The following is a 21,302-nucleotide window of genomic DNA, read 5'->3' as shown; positions in this document are numbered from 1 at the left end:
TTCGAAAATGATCAAATGAAAAAGAACAGCGTCCCAGGTTAAATAATTAAGTAGGTTCTTGAATGACCACTATTCAGCGAATCTTTAATTCCTGCAGGCTTATCCGAACAATGCGAGTACATTCAAGTAAGAATCGATTAAGAGTATCAGGCAACTATAGAATGGTGCTGGGGTGAGCCCTAGTATACGAGTAGAAAGGTACGGAACTCCGTAAAAATTATAGTATAAAGAAACGTACGCTTGTTGGAGGAGATAAACGCATCTACTACCCTTACAATAAAGTTTTATCCCTTCGCTGAATGATTATCTACCGGCACACTCACAAATCAAAATTTTAAATGTCAGCTTAATTTCGAAGAGACGAAATGACCAAACTGATTATGATTATGACTGTAATATAAATCCATGGTATCCTGGATGTAAATTAGTTTCCTGGTTTTCGCGATTTTTCGTAAAACGCCACTGACAGGAATAGATCGACGACGTCATAAAGAGATGTGGGTATGTATAGTCTAAGAAATTCCTGGCTCCAGTTTGTGTGAGACAAAAATTTTAGTCACATTTGATACCAATCCGTTGGTTTACGTGGTCAGAGATCCCAGTAAGAACGAATACCACGCTGTTAAACCCTATACTAAGACGAAAAAAAGCTTTGTAGTTGCAATTTCGGAAACCGCCGCTGCTTTCACGTGTTGGCGGTAGAAATGAATCAAAATAAGAGCGCCATTTCCGCAAAGATTCCGGACGTACCGTCTCTCATGCCGACGATTACGAGAAAGAACGATTCCAGACCAAATAACTTGATGAATATCAGACTGGACCGAAAACCAATTAGGTTCGAGGAAATCGGTTCTTATATACCGTCACCCGATTCCATCGTTATCGCGCGAAGTCATCAGTCGACGCCTTTGAAAGATGACTTAGAATCTAACGACGGTAATGATGGTTTATTAGCGCCAATGTCCATTCCCGATACTCCTGACAAGAGAACGGTAGCTTTTAACACGCCAATTAAAAGAGAGTCGTCTAGTACGCGAATTAAAAAAGCAAAAATAGCTACCGGCCTAAGAACTGGCGGAACCGAAAAACGTAGAGTTCAGAAAAACAAGATCCCAGATGAGGAAAAATGTTTCCGCGAGGACGAAAGACCAGCAAGGAGAACGATCAGTAACGAGACTACTAACTCTAGCCTCGACATGGACGAGGCGGGAGAGTTAAACGTTTACGATAATTGGGTTTGTTCTCCGGAATGTCACCAAGATCTTGAAACTAAAGAATTTTCTACTCATAAACCCAGAGAGTACATTCACGATGTCATCCCGACTGAAAATATTCCATTTGTATCTGGACGAAGCGAGAAAACGGTCGAGCCCATTTATCAAAATAAACCAATCATTTTGGCTATTGAGAACGAGGAAAGGAAAAAAGTGGTTTTAAATATGATTATCGCTGTCGGACTAAATTTAGAACGCATAACGGAGATACGAAGTGCTAAATTTGACTTTTCGGACGCCGAAACAGTTATACATTTGGAATCGGATATTCGTGACATATTTTTGTCCAAGGGAAAGCATTATTTGCCTCAAGATTTATTGGATATCTTGGAAAACCGTAATCACAAAGATTTCTTGTGGGCCCAGGAACAATATAACCATTGGTATAAGACCGGAAGTCGATGGCCCTTGGTGTCTAGTCCAACGGGCAAAGAATTAATACAATTAAGCCCAGTCCAAACTGAGGATGAGAGATCGTTAAAAAATAATAAGCACGAGTTAGCGGGTACTTTCCATCTTCGTAAACATCAAATCGTGTTAAAAAACCGAATTAATGCCCACATTGAAAATGAGCAGAGAAAACATCCTCAAATTTCACGTACCGAAGCTTTTGCGTTATTAGATTTAACGCCAAACGAAATGCAGGAGCTTACTTTCTTCGATGTGAATGTCCAAGATTTGATTGAGAGCGGAAATGAGAAACTTGACCTATGAAATGTTAGACTCCCCAAAAAAATTATGTTATTCTTCAAATTAAATTTTATTCCAATTCTGTATTTTTTTTTACCCATTAAATTCATCAATAATCCATCTATAATTTCATTGTTTTTTTTCCTTTTATTAAATCGGACTCGAGATTAGATAAACTAGCAAGTATAATGCAGTTAATATATTATCAATATTATTTGCGAGTTTATTAAGGTTTCAGAATTCTACGTACAAAGTTTTTTAAGTTGGCGCTAAAGGTATATATGTAGAGAAATGTTTAACTTCACATTGAGTTCCGTCTTTATACAAGAATAGATTATCTTACCGAGTTCTACTCTACTTCGCTAAAACTTAAACTACCTAGAATTAATTCAAAAAAATTGGACCCACGACGATACCGTTACTTAGAAATCTCATAGGTAACTAGAATGCTGCCGTGTAACTGGAAAATGGACCAAACGCCGTGGCAGACGATAGCCAGATCTCAGCCAATCAGAGCTCAAAGAGTGGTTCTGCCAAGAATTTAATGTCACCAAAGAGAATGAAGTAACCTAGCTCCCGCTATAGTTACGTGGAACCAAGGAGGATTATTATCCTCCTTGGCGGAACCACTCTACGGCCTCTCATTGGCTGAAGGATCAAGGCGAACTGGCGTCAAGCTCGGCCGTAGGCGGCAGCATTCTAGTTACCCATGAGATTTCTATGTACTGTTACGTAGGTCCAATTTTAGTCAAAATAACATTTCAATGCGACAGGCGTTGTCGCATATTTAATCTGAGCATATTTTTTAACTTCGAGAATTTTTTTTATAAAAAAACTATTCTCCGGACACAGCCTATTTGTATGGTGACTATGACTGTGTATAGTGCGAAGTCGACGTCCATCGAACATAAAGGATTTCTGTGCTCGGTGGTTAATTTGATGGGAAATGCATTAATTTGGTCTTGCTATTTACGTGATAAACCAGGATACGCGAAGAAAGAAATCCTGATTGGACTATATAAATGATATGGTAAAAGCAATATGTGGTGATTTTAGTGGATGAAATGTAAGACGGATGGGATCTCTAAAGTTAAATCACTAACGAAACTACGAAAGAGCTTTTAAAATCACGAGGGCAATTTAGAGATGAATACGTAGTGTTTGATCTCGGGGGATACTGCAGGTTCCTTCTTGGTAGAATGTTTAAGCTTTTGTGTAACGACTTAGGCCATGGCGAGACAGTGGCCCGGCCTCGTATTTAGGAAATATGTTAAACAGTAATTTTGAAAAGCTTATGTCTAAGCATGTTTGTCGAACATCATTCTTCTGTCGACTGCTCGGTAATGATTTAATAACTATAATGTAACTCACTGGCATTTTATGTACTGGCGGGAAAGGATTATGTTTAACTTTTTAAATTTCAAATAAACAATAATAATGACTCGTGGTTTTAACTTTAATAATACGAAAATTATTAAACGGCGCAAAAAACTGAATCCATGCTGATCGCAATAACGACTTGTATGTTTCAGACTCCAAGGCGAAAATGATAATCCTGTAAATTGAACAAAAGCAGGATAATGAGCAAGTAGTTATAATTGCAAAGCCAAAGCCAGTCAAGCTTGAAATCCGGTTTAGAGCTTGGTAATTTCATAGACCATAAAACCATTTGGAGTTACATTTAACTAATTTTTTTTTTCCAGAATTTTGGAATGTTAATTGTTCAAACATCAATACATTATTCGCTCAAGAAAGTAATCACACTATCAAAATCAGCAATTTTTTTCTAGAACCTTAAATTTATAACTCTTAGATAACGAAAATAAGTTTCCAGATAATTCATTGAAGCTAGCATGACACGGAATATAAGGTTTCAAAAAAAAAGCAAAGCTTGTGCAATTCAATTTCATTAAATCCAAGTAAAATTAAGCCTCATAAAAAATTAAATAGATCATATTATTAAAAAAGCTAATGGTACCATGATTACAGTTTACTTTAATTTTTTTTAACCATTGTTTACCTAAAGTTTATCATATGGTTTTAAAATTTAATTCAAAACTATAATCTGACACAGGCTATTGTACCCAATTAAACGTCCCATTTGCACAGTTACTTTTGGTAAAGGTTTCACTTAAATTTTTATAATAATTATTATTAATTTGAGGAAAAATAGCCTACAAAAATTAAAGTCAGGCTCGAGCAGCTTCAGACTACGTGGTTTGATAAATTAATCAATTAAAAAACTAATAGCTCATGCACTGTTGCGATTCCACTCGTGAGCTTTCAAAATAGCTATTATTCGCTGATTTTACCCAGCTGACATGGTTTTATCCAAGATATTAACCGTTACATCCTGCATAAGTGAAAGTTAGGCCATTTTGAGTATTTTAGTCAAATAAAAGTTTAACAGTCAACACAGTGAAATTTATTGTTCACTTGTCAATTTTAACCAAAGAAATTGAATAAATAGTCGATTGATTTTAAGGTATGAGATCCTAATCAGGGTTAAACTTAATTATCATTGACATAACCTCAATAATCTCTTAAAGGTTTAGGAATGACTAATATAACTTTACAGATATGATTTACAGAATCATATTTGGAAAATATAGCATTTTCCGCTGTTAGCGATTGTCTTCAATTTCAAATTTTTACAGCTAAACTCAAGAGGTGAAAATTTCTATAAAATGAAATCAGTAAACTACAAACCTTGGGTTGCCCTTATGTTTTGTTTTAGCCACCAAAATAATCTAGCCAACTTTCCTCACATCATTTGCCTTCATAAATGCCAATTCAAATATAATCATCTATATTTGGATATAACCAAGATATTTCTAATAAAATTGCCGCAGATATTAGTTCTGTCCCTTGATGCTATTAGGACGAGAGAAAAAATGTCAATTACACGATCACCAACTAAACATGCTCAGATGTTTAGTCTAAATCACATTTGGTGGTGGTGAGGAATTCCTGTAGAGTTTTTTTTTTTTTGGTCACTCCGCATGTTGTTGTTTTAGTAGTTAAATAGCCCAACTTCGAAAACGAAAATTCATCAGCCACTAACAATTGCAAGAGCTGATTGAGAAAATCAGAGTTTTCTGACACCCATGATGTTTAGAAAAGATGAGAAAGGTGGCGGCGGAGAATTTTCCAGACATGATCCCAAATTATCACGCCCTAGAAGAATTTTAAAGTTGTTAGTTTCATTCAAACTTACGCCTCTAGGAAAAAAAAACAAGACAATGGGAGGGGGTTTCATTTTTTTATGATTTTGCAGATAATGTATCCACCACCTTAGGTTTAAATTTAGAGAAAATATTTAGTTTTCAATAAGTGATGATTTAAAATCCCTCCTAATAAGCGACTCAACCTAAAATGATAAAATATAAACTCATACCATTTGATCCTTACTTCTGACTTTTGGAATTCTGAGAATAACAAAAAAAACACTAAATTAGCTGGTCTATTCTAGTACAATAAATTATCTTAAATTACTCTTTCGCTTAGGGAAAATTGAGTGAGCGAATGTTAATCATCTGTCCTGCCTTTTTTTTTTTTCAAATTAAGGAACTGATCATGGGAACATATCTATTGAAAAATAAAGTAAAGATTGGAATAAATATTTTAAAACTCAAAATTAAAAACAATTCAAACTTACAACTGAAGTTTTTTTTTATGGAAAATGGAAATGCCTAATCTACATTTTATCGACTTCTAGATTATCTTTGCTTGTTGTAGCATGGAGAAAAGGCCTGTAGTCTGTCTGATCATTAGCCCTAGGTTAATGGAAATTACGGGTCATTCATATTCCTAGATTAGCCTAGTAACATTTGTTTTTTTTTTTTTCAACTTTGATGGGAGCTTATGACTCTTCGCACATAATCTGACTGAACCACCATGATTGTACATTTAGAACCACTCATATTTTTGGTATTTTAAATTTCAATACTAAATAATCAAACAATAACCAAGGCTTACGGGGCCGTGACCTAGCAGACGTGATTATAAATTTTGAGCCTCGGAAATAAGCAAAAAAACCGCACCATCTACGGTACTTGTATCATTTTGGTATGGGATTTTAAAATCCCATGTCAAAACGAACCAAAAATTGTAGATAGATTGTTGTGCTATGGGAATTTTACCCAAAATTCGAAATGGCAAAACATTTGTTTTTTTTTGGTTTTTAAACTTTTACTGGACATAGCTGTTTTACGAGCAATGGTTATGGGAAAACCAGTAATGGTTTATCGCGAATATCTACGTTAGTATTGTATGTACGGCTATAAACCCATGTATGAACATTAGGGTCCGGCTATTTCTTACAATAAATGTTCTATGAACATTTTTCATACGAGCAATCGTTGTGTCGTAATCGCGGTTTTAACGTTGTACCTGAAATGCGTCTTACAATTTTGCGCCTTCGTTGACTTAAAGGGGCTCCAAAGTTCGGTGGCAAAATGTGTGTAAAGTCAGTAAAGTGCGAAATTTACGGTGTCCGTGGTTGACTCTGCCATGGCCCAAGGTTCATAAATACGGCCGCTAATCAAAGATAATTTAAACTCGCACCCTAGATTCGAAATCACTCTCTCGCGCGTTGCCGATAGCGTTTACCCACTTCCCGCCGGAACTCAGAAAAACTTCGCTCCATGGTTTGCGCCTTACCGCAACCACAGCCAACTTCGATCACGCACTGCCGCGTTATATAGCTCGGCAGCGCGTGATCGAAGTTGGCCGTGCCACAACCGATGGAGCCCGATTTTTCTGAGGTCACGTGCCGGAAAAGGGTAAACGCTTCGTAACAAAACCGTCAATGGGAAAGCTCTCAGTATTCGAATCTAGGGTACGAGTTTAAATCATCTTTGCGCTAATAAAGGTTGCCTACATAGCGGGGTTTTCATTTTCCCGTCGTCTGCTCTTCGGTCTTCTACGCCAGCTATGACGTCAGTGGGAAGCCTAAAGACCTGATGCAACCTTTACTGTGTGTCGACATTGCTTTCTTAAATGTTTTTTAAAGCATCGTTTTCAATTAAAATTACCTTTACATATGCTAATAAATAAACTGAATAGTCTGTTATATGATTTGCACTATCTAAAGTACAAATGCTCTGAAGTTTTCATTATTTAAAGGTGGCTAAAAGAGGAAGGTCTATTTTGTTTTTGGGAAAAACTAGAGTATTAATAATTCAATTCAATGTAAAACGAGCAATATCTCATTTATCAAAGTATTTAATTATAATTGTTTATTAAACTTAAATAAAATATTTCAGTTTTAAGAATATAAAAGGAAAATTTATTCACAAAGTTATTAGAAATCACTGAATTATATAAATATTACAAATAACTATTGATCAAACTTCAATTTCAGTAGAGTTGTAACTACTGATTATATGTAGTTAAATATAAAGATTGAGATCAAAACAATAACTAAATACTTTTTTCTCAAGAGTCCAGGTGGGGGCTAGGGTCAGAAGACCGAAGAGCCCGATTGTTAAGATATAAATAGGAAACCACATGGGTGGTTAAATTAAATTACAAAAAGTGACATTTGACAATTTTTTCTTGAAGACATCCAGAGTGCCCGCGCACACAATGTCATCTGGGAAGTAGTTCCAGGGAATAATAACCCGATGAAAAAAGGATAATTTTAACGAGTCACATTTAGAGTACCGGAGTCATAGCTTACGACTGTTGCCTCTCGTTCTGAAGGTAGAGACCAAATATGAAAAATAAGATTGATTCGGATCATGGAGGAGCTTGTAGAGGGTAACCAGATCAAGAACTAATTAAGGGAAGTTCGTCTACCTGAACGAGAAAATTTTACCATTATTATCTTTATTATATCTGAAATAGAGATTCACAGTAATATTTTAACATGCTTTTGTTTTAAAAATCTTGATTAAATTTTCTAATCCGTTTACTGGCTTAATTTACTTTATTCAATTGAGTCAATGATTAACTATTCCTAATTTCTTCAGCTCCTCGAATCGTGAAATCTTCTATTATTAATCCAAGGTGAAATCGACACTGTTTTGGCCTAGGCTTACTACCGGCTAAGATCTTTAAACCAAATAAAAATATATATTGAATTTATTTAAATGAAATTTTTGGGTTACTTACTTTAGTTTACATAATTTAGTGATCATAAAATGGTCTTAATGGATACTAATTTCATTTAATTACTAAAATATGTCAAAGACTGGCATTTTATGTACTGGCGGGAAAGGATTATGTTTAACTTTTTAAATTTCAAATAAACAATAATAATGACTCGTGGTTTTAACTTTAATAATACGAAAATTATTAAACGGCGCAAAAAACTGAATCCATGCTGATCGCAATAACGACTTGTATGTTTCAGACTCCAAGGCGAAAATGATAATCCTGTAAATTGAACAAAAGCAGGATAATGAGCAAGTAGTTATAATTGCAAAGCCAAAGCCAGTCAAGCTTGAAATCCGGTTTAGAGCTTGGTAATTTCATAGACCATAAAACCATTTGGAGTTACATTTAACTAATTTTTTTTTTCCAGAATTTTGGAATGTTAATTGTTCAAACATCAATACATTATTCGCTCAAGAAAGTAATCACACTATCAAAATCAGCAATTTTTTTCTAGAACCTTAAATTTATAACTCTTAGATAACGAAAATAAGTTTCCAGATAATTCATTGAAGCTAGCATGACACGGAATATAAGGTTTCAAAAAAAAAGCAAAGCTTGTGCAATTCAATTTCATTAAATCCAAGTAAAATTAAGCCTCATAAAAAATTAAATAGATCATATTATTAAAAAAGCTAATGGTACCATGATTACAGTTTACTTTAATTTTTTTTAACCATTGTTTACCTAAAGTTTATCATATGGTTTTAAAATTTAATTCAAAACTATAATCTGACACAGGCTATTGTACCCAATTAAACGTCCCATTTGCACAGTTACTTTTGGTAAAGGTTTCACTTAAATTTTTATAATAATTATTATTAATTTGAGGAAAAATAGCCTACAAAAATTAAAGTCAGGCTCGAGCAGCTTCAGACTACGTGGTTTGATAAATTAATCAATTAAAAAACTAATAGCTCATGCACTGTTGCGATTCCACTCGTGAGCTTTCAAAATAGCTATTATTCGCTGATTTTACCCAGCTGACATGGTTTTATCCAAGATATTAACCGTTACATCCTGCATAAGTGAAAGTTAGGCCATTTTGAGTATTTTAGTCAAATAAAAGTTTAACAGTCAACACAGTGAAATTTATTGTTCACTTGTCAATTTTAACCAAAGAAATTGAATAAATAGTCGATTGATTTTAAGGTATGAGATCCTAATCAGGGTTAAACTTAATTATCATTGACATAACCTCAATAATCTCTTAAAGGTTTAGGAATGACTAATATAACTTTACAGATATGATTTACAGAATCATATTTGGAAAATATAGCATTTTCCGCTGTTAGCGATTGTCTTCAATTTCAAATTTTTACAGCTAAACTCAAGAGGTGAAAATTTCTATAAAATGAAATCAGTAAACTACAAACCTTGGGTTGCCCTTATGTTTTGTTTTAGCCACCAAAATAATCTAGCCAACTTTCCTCACATCATTTGCCTTCATAAATGCCAATTCAAATATAATCATCTATATTTGGATATAACCAAGATATTTCTAATAAAATTGCCGCAGATATTAGTTCTGTCCCTTGATGCTATTAGGACGAGAGAAAAAATGTCAATTACACGATCACCAACTAAACATGCTCAGATGTTTAGTCTAAATCACATTTGGTGGTGGTGAGGAATTCCTGTAGAGTTTTTTTTTTTTTGGTCACTCCGCATGTTGTTGTTTTAGTAGTTAAATAGCCCAACTTCGAAAACGAAAATTCATCAGCCACTAACAATTGCAAGAGCTGATTGAGAAAATCAGAGTTTTCTGACACCCATGATGTTTAGAAAAGATGAGAAAGGTGGCGGCGGAGAATTTTCCAGACATGATCCCAAATTATCACGCCCTAGAAGAATTTTAAAGTTGTTAGTTTCATTCAAACTTACGCCTCTAGGAAAAAAAAACAAGACAATGGGAGGGGGTTTCATTTTTTTATGATTTTGCAGATAATGTATCCACCACCTTAGGTTTAAATTTAGAGAAAATATTTAGTTTTCAATAAGTGATGATTTAAAATCCCTCCTAATAAGCGACTCAACCTAAAATGATAAAATATAAACTCATACCATTTGATCCTTACTTCTGACTTTTGGAATTCTGAGAATAACAAAAAAAACACTAAATTAGCTGGTCTATTCTAGTACAATAAATTATCTTAAATTACTCTTTCGCTTAGGGAAAATTGAGTGAGCGAATGTTAATCATCTGTCCTGCCTTTTTTTTTTTTCAAATTAAGGAACTGATCATGGGAACATATCTATTGAAAAATAAAGTAAAGATTGGAATAAATATTTTAAAACTCAAAATTAAAAACAATTCAAACTTACAACTGAAGTTTTTTTTTATGGAAAATGGAAATGCCTAATCTACATTTTATCGACTTCTAGATTATCTTTGCTTGTTGTAGCATGGAGAAAAGGCCTGTAGTCTGTCTGATCATTAGCCCTAGGTTAATGGAAATTACGGGTCATTCATATTCCTAGATTAGCCTAGTAACATTTGTTTTTTTTTTTTCAACTTTGATGGGAGCTTATGACTCTTCGCACATAATCTGACTGAACCACCATGATTGTACATTTAGAACCACTCATATTTTTGGTATTTTAAATTTCAATACTAAATAATCAAACAATAACCAAGGCTTACGGGGCCGTGACCTAGCAGACGTGATTATAAATTTTGAGCCTCGGAAATAAGCAAAAAAACCGCACCATCTACGGTACTTGTATCATTTTGGTATGGGATTTTAAAATCCCATGTCAAAACGAACCAAAAATTGTAGATAGATTGTTGTGCTATGGGAATTTTACCCAAAATTCGAAATGGCAAAACATTTGTTTTTTTTTGGTTTTTAAACTTTTACTGGACATAGCTGTTTTACGAGCAATGGTTATGGGAAAACCAGTAATGGTTTATCGCGAATATCTACGTTAGTATTGTATGTACGGCTATAAACCCATGTATGAACATTAGGGTCCGGCTATTTCTTACAATAAATGTTCTATGAACATTTTTCATACGAGCAATCGTTGTGTCGTAATCGCGGTTTTAACGTTGTACCTGAAATGCGTCTTACAATTTTGCGCCTTCGTTGACTTAAAGGGGCTCCAAAGTTCGGTGGCAAAATGTGTGTAAAGTCAGTAAAGTGCGAAATTTACGGTGTCCGTGGTTGACTCTGCCATGGCCCAAGGTTCATAAATACGGCCGCTAATCAAAGATAATTTAAACTCGCACCCTAGATTCGAAATCACTCTCTCGCGCGTTGCCGATAGCGTTTACCCACTTCCCGCCGGAACTCAGAAAAACTTCGCTCCATGGTTTGCGCCTTACCGCAACCACAGCCAACTTCGATCACGCACTGCCGCGTTATATAGCTCGGCAGCGCGTGATCGAAGTTGGCCGTGCCACAACCGATGGAGCCCGATTTTTCTGAGGTCACGTGCCGGAAAAGGGTAAACGCTTCGTAACAAAACCGTCAATGGGAAAGCTCTCAGTATTCGAATCTAGGGTACGAGTTTAAATCATCTTTGCGCTAATAAAGGTTGCCTACATAGCGGGGTTTTCATTTTCCCGTCGTCTGCTCTTCGGTCTTCTACGCCAGCTATGACGTCAGTGGGAAGCCTAAAGACCTGATGCAACCTTTACTGTGTGTCGACATTGCTTTCTTAAATGTTTTTTAAAGCATCGTTTTCAATTAAAATTACCTTTACATATGCTAATAAATAAACTGAATAGTCTGTTATATGATTTGCACTATCTAAAGTACAAATGCTCTGAAGTTTTCATTATTTAAAGGTGGCTAAAAGAGGAAGGTCTATTTTGTTTTTGGGAAAAACTAGAGTATTAATAATTCAATTCAATGTAAAACGAGCAATATCTCATTTATCAAAGTATTTAATTATAATTGTTTATTAAACTTAAATAAAATATTTCAGTTTTAAGAATATAAAAGGAAAATTTATTCACAAAGTTATTAGAAATCACTGAATTATATAAATATTACAAATAACTATTGATCAAACTTCAATTTCAGTAGAGTTGTAACTACTGATTATATGTAGTTAAATATAAAGATTGAGATCAAAACAATAACTAAATACTTTTTTCTCAAGAGTCCAGGTGGGGGCTAGGGTCAGAAGACCGAAGAGCCCGATTGTTAAGATATAAATAGGAAACCACATGGGTGGTTAAATTAAATTACAAAAAGTGACATTTGACAATTTTTTCTTGAAGACATCCAGAGTGCCCGCGCACACAATGTCATCTGGGAAGTAGTTCCAGGGAATAATAACCCGATGAAAAAAGGATAATTTTAACGAGTCACATTTAGAGTACCGGAGTCATAGCTTACGACTGTTGCCTCTCGTTCTGAAGGTAGAGACCAAATATGAAAAATAAGATTGATTCGGATCATGGAGGAGCTTGTAGAGGGTAACCAGATCAAGAACTAATTAAGGGAAGTTCGTCTACCTGAACGAGAAAATTTTACCATTATTATCTTTATTATATCTGAAATAGAGATTCACAGTAATATTTTAACATGCTTTTGTTTTAAAAATCTTGATTAAATTTTCTAATCCGTTTACTGGCTTAATTTACTTTATTCAATTGAGTCAATGATTAACTATTCCTAATTTCTTCAGCTCCTCGAATCGTGAAATCTTCTATTATTAATCCAAGGTGAAATCGACACTGTTTTGGCCTAGGCTTACTACCGGCTAAGATCTTTAAACCAAATAAAAATATATATTGAATTTATTTAAATGAAATTTTTGGGTTACTTACTTTAGTTTACATAATTTAGTGATCATAAAATGGTCTTAATGGATACTAATTTCATTTAATTACTAAAATATGTCAAAGATACGGCGATAAGACAATACTACAGCATTGATTTCAATGGGGAAATCTGAGCTTCTGGCTTCCCACTGACGTCACCATCCCGGCATCGGCTGCTTATGCAGCTAGCCAATGACAATAACTGGATCGTGCTCTTTTTTTTATATATTATTGAAGCTTTGGGCACTGCCAAGGTATTTTTAAATGGAATTTACAATTTTTAACTTACGTACAACCCTTTAGCAAATTCCAAAATTTCACAGCCCATATTTCTGACTTTTTCATCTGTTTCCTTTGATCCATCTGGCTTTTTTTTTTCTTACATACTCAAAATGTAGTTCCATTTCATCAAAGTCATTTTCATTGCTACATATTTCTGGATATTGTGCTTTTCCTTGAGTATAATGGATGTCAGGGCCGTCACCAGGGGGGGGGGCGAGCGGTAGGGCCCGGCCCTGCCTAGAATTGTTTTGGCACTACCTAGAAATTCGCGATAAATAAAAATTAAAGCCCTTGGCCCTACCTAAAATTTTGGGCTGGTGACGGCCCTGATGGATGTGTTTGCAAATACGTGAATTAAAAATTAGAAAAAAAAAACTGCAGGAATAAGTGATAATGGAAATGTTGCAAAAACTACTAATTTGTGGGTAGACGCAAGATTCACATATTTTTTCAAGAGATATTCAGTGGTTTTTTGTTTTCTCAGATTTCAATTTTAAACAACCTTGTATTTTTTTAAATTCTTGCATTAAGATTCTGATTGTTGTGCATTATGTTCCTTTAAATTTTTTAACAAAATTACATAAAAAATAATTATCGTAAACTACATAAAAAACAAAACGATTACCGTAATCGTTTGGTTTTTTATGTAGTTTTAAGATAATTATTTTGTAACAAATCCATCGGTACGCCCATTAAGTTGGGAATATTAATCTAGAGATCCAATCAAACCTGCTCGCCGCGAAAAATGTTTTTTAAAATTACGAATGTACCGTCTCCTCTAAAATGACGAGAAAACGTTATCATATGACCCGTGGTACCATCCATCATTTTTGAAAAAAAAATATATTTTTGCCGTAAAACGCGTTTTATTTGAACGTACCATTTAGAGATAGACGGCGCCACGAGTAGAATGATAAAGTTTTCTTAAAAACTTGTTTCGCGAAATACTGAAATCCGATGTTTTGATTGAACCTCTAGATAAATATTCCCAACTCAATGGGTACGTCGAATAAAAAGGATTGGACATCATAAGCAGACGACATAACAGAAACACACGTGATTCCAGCTAGTTTTTGATCAGCGGGAAATTCGAATTTCATTGAGGTTTTATCTCTTTAATGATCTGGAAATTGGAATTTCTATTTATTTTTCGGCCTTTAAATAAGACGAAAATTAAAGTGGTGCAATTTCAACAGTTTAGTAACGGTAGATTTTGCATTAAGAGTCGAGGTTTCAAACGAATAAATATAATAATTGTGCAATAATAAATATACTTGAAAGAACTGCTCGTATCTTACCTCAATAAAGTTATCCTTTAAAACGCATCTTCCATATTATTTTTTGTTGTAATTGACATTGCTAAAATATTGAATTCTATACGAAACTTTTCAACTTCAATTCATCTCACTAGGATTGTTTTTTATTTGTTTAAATAAAATAACGGAGGTTAGAATGCACGATATAAGCAGTTCTAAACTGAAGTTTTTGAAAGCGGAACTTCCTGGAGCACCGTACGTTTGAGATGTCTCGAGCGTGTAAACCTTATGAGCGTGAAAAAGAAACCTCGATTTCTATCAAAAGCAAATTGAACTTTACTTATGCCACATACAATTAGTTTTTATTTGGTAATAAAAATATTTTTTTCATGCGTAAAAACAACAAGGAACCCTTTTTTTTGGTTATTAGTAGAGATGCAAAAATACAATAACAAATGTGGACCATAAAATATTTAGCGGCTTGCACCTTTCTTATTGTTCCCATCACCACTTCCTTAAGAACGTGCTGAAAGTGGATGCAGCGTGGCTTAAGCCAATAATTGTAACAGCAGTACCGAGCAACACCATTATCCCCAAACCAACCATTTTCATTAGGATGTTTGAAACTGGTTGTAAGGTCTGCGATTTAATAGACTTCTGTAAAGTAAAACAAAACATTAAACCCTTGCCCATAAAATGGCAAGGAGTAATGTGTAAAAGCACACTTACCCACCCTCCTTGTTGGTCAATCCACGCACCAGCGTAATCTTCAATGGCACCACCAATAATAACCCCAAAGTTGTCTAGAAACTCAGGGTGTGATGACTTCTTTGGAAGAATGGGTTTTGCCATCATCACTCCAAAGGCAAATAAAGTGCCTATCCTTATCCACGTTATGCCTTTGTTGTCACCATGTAGAACATCCATGGCAAGGGTGGAGAAAACATCACCAATAGACAATTCACTATATTCCATTTCCTGAATTAACTTTTCAAAGTGTGGACGATTTGCGTCCAAAAGCTTATTCAAGAGCTCTAAAAGAGCTTGCGAGGCTTCGATCTCCGTATCGTTGTAAAATTTTCGATAGTTGTCGCTGTCATTGTCTCGCCGAAGTTTAAAATTCAGCACGAATTTGGCTAGCCTAACATTAAACGTTTCCAACATATCACTTTCCACAAATGTGGTTTTATCGTTCCTGTTAGAATTCAGTACTCCAGCATTGAAATTGACGTTTTCATTACAAGTGGCACCGAGATCACGATTAATATCTGGACTCATTATCACCGGGTTCTTTGAGTGAATGAAAAGTGGACTTAGTTCCTCGACGATCGAGAAGCCAATGAACAGGACCAATGAATATCTGCCGTTGCTAAAAAGAAATAAGGATGTTTTATTTTGTTTAACCCAGTTTTGAAATTAGATACCGATGCTAATTTTAAAGATGAAGAGGGGGGAAAAAAAGAGAATGTTGGATTTCAATTACCAGAAATATAAAATTTATGGCGGTGACATTAAAATAGACGGAATTTTTTATTATCCTCTAATTATGGGTTTAACAAAAAATTAAAATGAATATTGAGTTTTAGTTTGAGAGATTACCATCATGATCAAAAACTTCCACGCTTGTTCGAAGCGTCATAATACTCGGAAACCAAATATGGGTTCATTATTCAAATCGGATATGGGGTTGTAAAGTTATTGAAGAAATAGTGATGACGAAAAACATGAAAATTAACCCTAATTTAAATTAGGGTTAATTAGGGTTAATTTTCATGTTTTTCGTCATCACTATTTCTTCAATAACTTTACAACCCCATATCCGATTTGAATAATGAACCCATATTTGGTTTCCGAGTATTATGACGCTTCGAACAAGCGTAGACACGACCACGGCCGTCTCGAGATCTGCTTCGCGCTCATAGCGGCCCAGGCGATCGTACGAAAATCGCGTATGGGAAATTAGTTCAAAAACTTCTCACATCGTTTTATGGCGCTAGTCTAGCCCCCCCCCCCTCCTCCCCCCCCCCTTGAGAAAATTCGCAGCCATGTTATCGAATGGGAGGAACGGCGCGGAACTTTGAATTTCAATTATTATCGCGTAATGTGTAATTTTTTGTAAAATATTTTTTTAGTAATATTTAAGTTAATTAATAATAAAAATTTAAACACCTCTTCAGATTTTTTAACGCAAAGTGGAGTTTTGAAAAACGTTATTAAAGTTTGGTCATTCTGGAGCCAGAAGTCGCTGTCGACGTTTCTGTATAAAAATGTAAACATAAACACGTGGTTCTCCTTACAACTGTATTTTTGTTATGTAGTAACTTCCAGAGGTCTGTGTTTTGTATTAATGTTTAAAAACTTAATTGAATTAAAATAGTAAAATAAATGAATTTTAAAAGAAAATAAATGTGACTTCTCTTGAAGATTATGTAAAAGTTTATTATTAAGGTATTAACTTGATTTTTTAAGAGCCAAAATAAGTTTAATAATACATAATAGTTAGAATATAGAATGATGTATTATAATGATAATTTATACAGGACTAGTTGGAATATTGTTTAACATAGTATGATTATTTATTCAAATATTGACTAGTTGAAATATGGGTTAACGTGTGATAATTTATATGTGTTGACTAGGTGGACTATGAGTTAACATATATTGATGATTTATACTGGCATGGATTAACTAACTGTCACTTGGAAGATCTCTATGAATGAAAATAGTGATGGAAACTTGGAAGGTATTTAAATCTGATAAATATAATAAACCAAGGTGGATTTCCCACTGAATGGTACACAACTAAACAATAGATAGGAAAAATTTAGAATTTACGACTTGAGTACTTTTTGAGAAAGAGGCTTATGCACAAGTTCTTTCACTTTCTAAAATTTTGCGGACAGAGTTTTGGTAATATTTGTGATAATTAGGGGTACAACCTTTCTACAAATTAAATTAGCAATTTCATTTGGGTGATTATTATTCAAATCACATTGGATGTAAGGGCATAGAGCAATTTTTGGCCACAAGTGGATTTCAATGTTTTTTAAAATTGCAGGTGAATCCCAAAGATAGGGAGAATGTTGTTACTATATCCAATATTAGCCATTAACATGATAAAGCTTTGCTGGGGATACCTAAGGTTTCCTCTGTCGGATAATTTAAATGGTGAGTCAGAATTAGGCACAATTAGCAAAAATGTTTTTCTTCTAGGATTTGTACTACATAATCAGCCAAGTATGCGATACTTGCTAGCCGTTCAAAGCATTTAGTATGTCAGTAACTTCAGATGGTAATGTAACTTCATTGCCGTTAAAAATAGTGGAAAATTCATCGAGTCTAGTATCAATCATGGCTGATAGATCTGTGAAGCTGTCTTGGGGAACGTTAGATGTTTTAGGTTTTTGACTAAATGAAAAACGTGGCGTTTTAAACAAAAGTTCTACTAATTCATGGTTCATTTATATCTGTAAATTTAATAATAATGAAGAATGCACAACACAATTATGTCACTAGAATAACAAAGTCATGTAAATATATATTATAACATAAAACAGTTCTGAGAGCTGAAAAAATAGTTTATAGGTTTGGCCTTAAAGGGACATATTTTTATTGTTGATTAACATGTCAGCTTCATTTTAATGGTATTAAAGTACATTTCTGCGAATAACAAAATGTCGTCATTCAGTCTTTCAAATCACAGTCCATTCTTGGTCCATTGCTAACTACAAATTTCTAACACAATTTTTTGGTCACATTTTTTGACCCACAAAAAAAGTATTCATATTTATATAAATTTTTCTACCTTACACATCTAACATTTAAAAGTTTCTATTATAAATTTATATTTGTTGCAGATTACCGCAACAAAAAAAAACTAAAAAATTTTAAATGTATGTTCCTAAAAAACCAAATACTACACCAGATGGCGATACGTTTTCTGTCACGAGTCGGAGACAAAACCAGACGGCGAGCTGCAGCGTCCCGCTCGTAATTTCGAGGTTTACAAAATCTCATTTCTTAGCGGTGTTAACTAATTAAATAATAAACGTCAAATACAAAAGCGTATGCTCCAGAATGCTAGGAATTGAAATATGTTTTCAGAATTAAAATCCGTTATAAAAAAATTCTTAAAACTAGAAAAATAAACCTAGAGTAGTTCTATCAGTTCACAAATTAAGAAATTAGACCCAAAAAAAAAAGATAATATATGGGAAATATATATTTTTATATATACAGATTTTACGTTAAAAAATAATTTAGATTAAACGAGTCTTATTTGTACGATTTCCGCGAATTAAATTCACCACTAGCAGGAGAGACAAAACTAAAACCGCCAAATTTAAAACGGTGGTATGCGTTATATTTACGGAAAACAACATAGGTACGGTTCTATTGTTGGCAAAGTACATTGCGGATTCTAGAATTGTCGGAAGCTTTAGTTCCAAATGATTAGTGATAATAACTGGCTGTGTTTGATCAAAATCGGCTATAAATGTAACTCCGGTTTGATCTTTATATTTAGGTGCAAAAACATTTCGCAGAAAATCAATCCAGAATAATTGAGTTTCCGTTTGATTCGTAATCGTATTATACATTCGACCTCCAAACTCACGCATGCACCATTGTAGAGGTCTAATTTTCGAAAATTCTTCGGTCGTTAATTTCATATTCTGGGTGATATATGATTGTAATTTGTTAATGTCACGTTCAAATAGTATACGGACGTCAACGTACAATGTCGCGTTCTATTTATACCGTAAAACCAATCACGCTTTTAGATTCCGAGGACGATTTTACCGTCATGTCGTCCGACGCGGAAATGACAAACTCCGACTCGGAATGCCATGGCCGTACGTTGATGACGCCATCGCCAAAATCTCCGATACGCGATTCGTCAAATAGTCGCGATTCCATCGTCCAGGTGATTGAGAAAATGGAACGCGATTCTAAAGCCGAGACGCCCGGTGTAAGTCCCGGAAAACGGCCATTCGCGTTTGAAGATGTACAGAGCGACATTGATGCATCGGGTGACATTGACTCACCACGACCCGCAAACGGGACTATCGCGGAACCTAATAACGTGTTGCTAAAGGTGGCCGTAACAAAAGTACCATTAACTGAAACGAAAAAACTAAACCGAATGAAGCGAAAGAAACTGTTTGACTTCACCACGAGAAATCCAGATGATGACAGGATCGAAGATTTGTCGAAAACCAATCCAATGTTATACCACGCTAAAATGTGCGGAAACGCGAATGATATGGTACGAATGGCGTGTCTAAATAGGCATAACTACGATAATATCCCGTTGCTAGAATGGAGCGAAGCGGTCTTGTTACAACTTAGTCGGCCATCAAAAAAAATTGATTTTAAAGCGCTAATATGGAACGACGCTCGCAATTTGATCTTGGAAGATCAATGGGGAAAAGAAATTTCGGCTGCGATCAATGAATTCGTACATAGTGCCGAGACGTTAAGTAACATCCTCATTAAAAACCATTATGTGAAGGTGAATAAACGATACGTCACATCCAACATGTTGTTTTTAAATCCTCCCAATATCGACTATATATTATTACGAGAATATAAACCGAACTTGTTCGTATCACCTACAAAATCCAATATATTGAAAATAAAAACCAAAAAAATAAATGTAACGACCAGTCTATCAATAAATAGTACTTAGTTTAAATACTCAAGCCACCAACTTATGGACTCTAGTGAGGTTTAACTACGATTAGGGCCAAAATTTTCAAATAACGACGTAACCATGGAATTTAACGATATTTTTTAAATTATCTCCGTCGCTTGCAGCGTCTTCAGCGAGTGATAAAAGCGTCCGAAGGTGCCCCCCTCCCCCCCCCCCCGGGGAAGGGACGGGGGAGAAAGAGGCACGTCATCCGCCGCGTTATACAGCGAAGATATTATCCTAACTTACCTTTACTCGTTCGTACTCAGCGGGCGAGTGGGCGTGCTAGAGCATCATGGTTAATGAGTAAGTGGGCGAAACGGACGATCGACGAACGAAAGGGTGTTTTATCCGGTTCCGAGATAGTGGCGCTCCGTAAGGTTTCGAAGGAGTTCCTATAGTCTGTTCATGGCCAGTGTCCAAACTTCGTACGATTTCAATTATACAAAAACTTTATGGACGCGACTGGCGCGTGTAGCGTCGCTTCGTCCAACTGCCGGTTGTGGTCCAGGATCGAGAGACCGCCTTACTCTTACGTCGACCTGATAGCCATGGCCATCCGCCACACTCCCGATCAGATGATCATCGTCCGAGATATTTACAAATTCATCACGGACCGATTTCCGTATTACCGCGACAATAAAAAAAAATCGTGGCGGAACAGTATTCGAATAACTTTGACTCTCAATGACTGGTTCGTCAAAGTGGCGGACCGAGCTCACTACTGGACGCTAGCGCCTAACTGGGAAGACAGGTTCCAAAACCAAAACTACCGAAGACGGAAAAACCAACAGCCACCGGGCGATGAAGGCGGCTCGAATTCTCCTCTAGATTTGACAATCAAGGGGAAAAGGCAGAATTTGGTTTGACCGTCCGATTCTCCTCGTCATGAAATTCGGATACGTTAATAGGCGCTTAAATTAATCATCCTCCCAGGAATTTGCCAACAAATAATATTTCCGAGAGCCATTATTAAAATAATGAAAGCTTTTCACCCGCAAACAAAACGTCGTGTTTTTGCCAATTAGCCTTAACCTGGTTAAGAGGGGAACCCTCCTAATTGTTGCCAAAAAAAGGTGCCAAATTCCCATTATATTTTAAAACGCACTGTATAAACAGCGACTCGCGGGTCCTGGCTCTTGAAAAAATATTACTTGTGGGCGATATCCTTG

The 21,302-nt window shown here is 35.2% G+C and overlaps 1 protein-coding gene and 3 long non-coding RNA genes across 12 annotated transcripts; 2 read left to right on the top strand and 2 right to left on the bottom strand.

The window, feature by feature from the left end:
- Positions 1 to 2,879: 2,879 nt before the first annotated feature.
- LOC149948235 (uncharacterized) lies at positions 2,880 to 13,025 on the bottom strand. Of its 7 annotated transcripts, none has more exons than XR_016480601.1 (16): positions 12,907 to 13,025; positions 12,473 to 12,846; positions 10,449 to 10,566; positions 10,286 to 10,378; positions 10,188 to 10,218; positions 9,739 to 9,967; positions 9,500 to 9,664; positions 8,082 to 8,345; positions 7,896 to 8,021; positions 7,648 to 7,766; positions 5,623 to 5,740; positions 5,460 to 5,552; positions 5,362 to 5,392; positions 4,913 to 5,141; positions 4,674 to 4,838; positions 2,880 to 3,519 (listed from the first exon to the last, which is right to left on the bottom strand). It is a non-coding gene; the product is annotated as an uncharacterized LOC149948235 (long non-coding RNA). The 7 variants fall into 7 exon arrangements; XR_016480600.1 differs by having other exon boundaries at positions 7,648 to 8,021; positions 12,473 to 12,591; positions 12,721 to 12,846; XR_016480599.1 differs by having other exon boundaries at positions 7,648 to 8,021.
- On the top strand, positions 6,127 to 9,286 carry LOC149948236 (uncharacterized). The gene is made up of 3 exons (XR_016480606.1): positions 6,127 to 7,091; positions 8,323 to 8,434; positions 8,494 to 9,286. It is a non-coding gene; the product is annotated as an uncharacterized LOC149948236 (long non-coding RNA).
- Positions 13,026 to 14,750: 1,725 nt separating the features above from the next.
- Positions 14,751 to 16,135, bottom strand: LOC149948234 (uncharacterized). Of its 3 annotated transcripts, none has more exons than XM_090171945.1 (3): positions 16,038 to 16,135; positions 15,168 to 15,807; positions 14,751 to 15,095 (listed from the first exon to the last, which is right to left on the bottom strand). In XM_090171945.1, exons 2-3 carry the CDS (start codon positions 15,714 to 15,716, stop codon positions 14,943 to 14,945), a joined length of 702 nt encoding a protein of 233 aa, XP_090028071.1. In that variant the 5' UTR covers positions 15,717 to 15,807; positions 16,038 to 16,135; the 3' UTR covers positions 14,751 to 14,942. The 3 variants fall into 3 exon arrangements, with proteins under 3 accessions (XP_090028071.1, XP_090028073.1, XP_090028070.1); XM_090171947.1 differs by having other exon boundaries at positions 15,172 to 15,807; positions 15,922 to 16,131; XM_090171944.1 differs by having other exon boundaries at positions 15,922 to 16,122.
- Positions 16,136 to 16,769: 634 nt separating this feature from the next.
- Positions 16,770 to 18,057, top strand: LOC149948233 (uncharacterized). Its single transcript, XR_016480571.1, has 3 exons — positions 16,770 to 16,886; positions 17,078 to 17,181; positions 17,497 to 18,057. It is a non-coding gene; the product is annotated as an uncharacterized LOC149948233 (long non-coding RNA).
- Positions 18,058 to 21,302: the final 3,245 nt, after the last annotated feature.

Source organism: Leiobunum rupestre, chromosome 4, assembly GCF_980474605.1.
Source record: "Leiobunum rupestre chromosome 4, qqLeiRupe1.1.hap1, whole genome shotgun sequence".
NCBI classification, from domain to species: domain Eukaryota; kingdom Metazoa; phylum Arthropoda; class Arachnida; order Opiliones; family Sclerosomatidae; genus Leiobunum; species Leiobunum rupestre.
The sequence above is the reverse complement of the archived record's forward strand: the minus strand, read 5'-3'. Positions and strand labels throughout refer to the sequence as shown.

What these genes read in the sequence shown, in the direction of transcription:
- LOC149948234 (XM_090171945.1), bottom strand. Translation starts at nt 15,716, where the DNA reads ATGAGTCCAGATATTAATCGTGATCTCGGTGCCACTTGTAATGAAAAC. An exon ending in TTGACCAACAAGGAGGGTGG is followed by an intron (nt 15,096 to 15,167) that starts GTAAGTGTGCTT and finishes TTTACTTTACAG; the next exon opens with AAGTCTATTAAATCGCAGAC.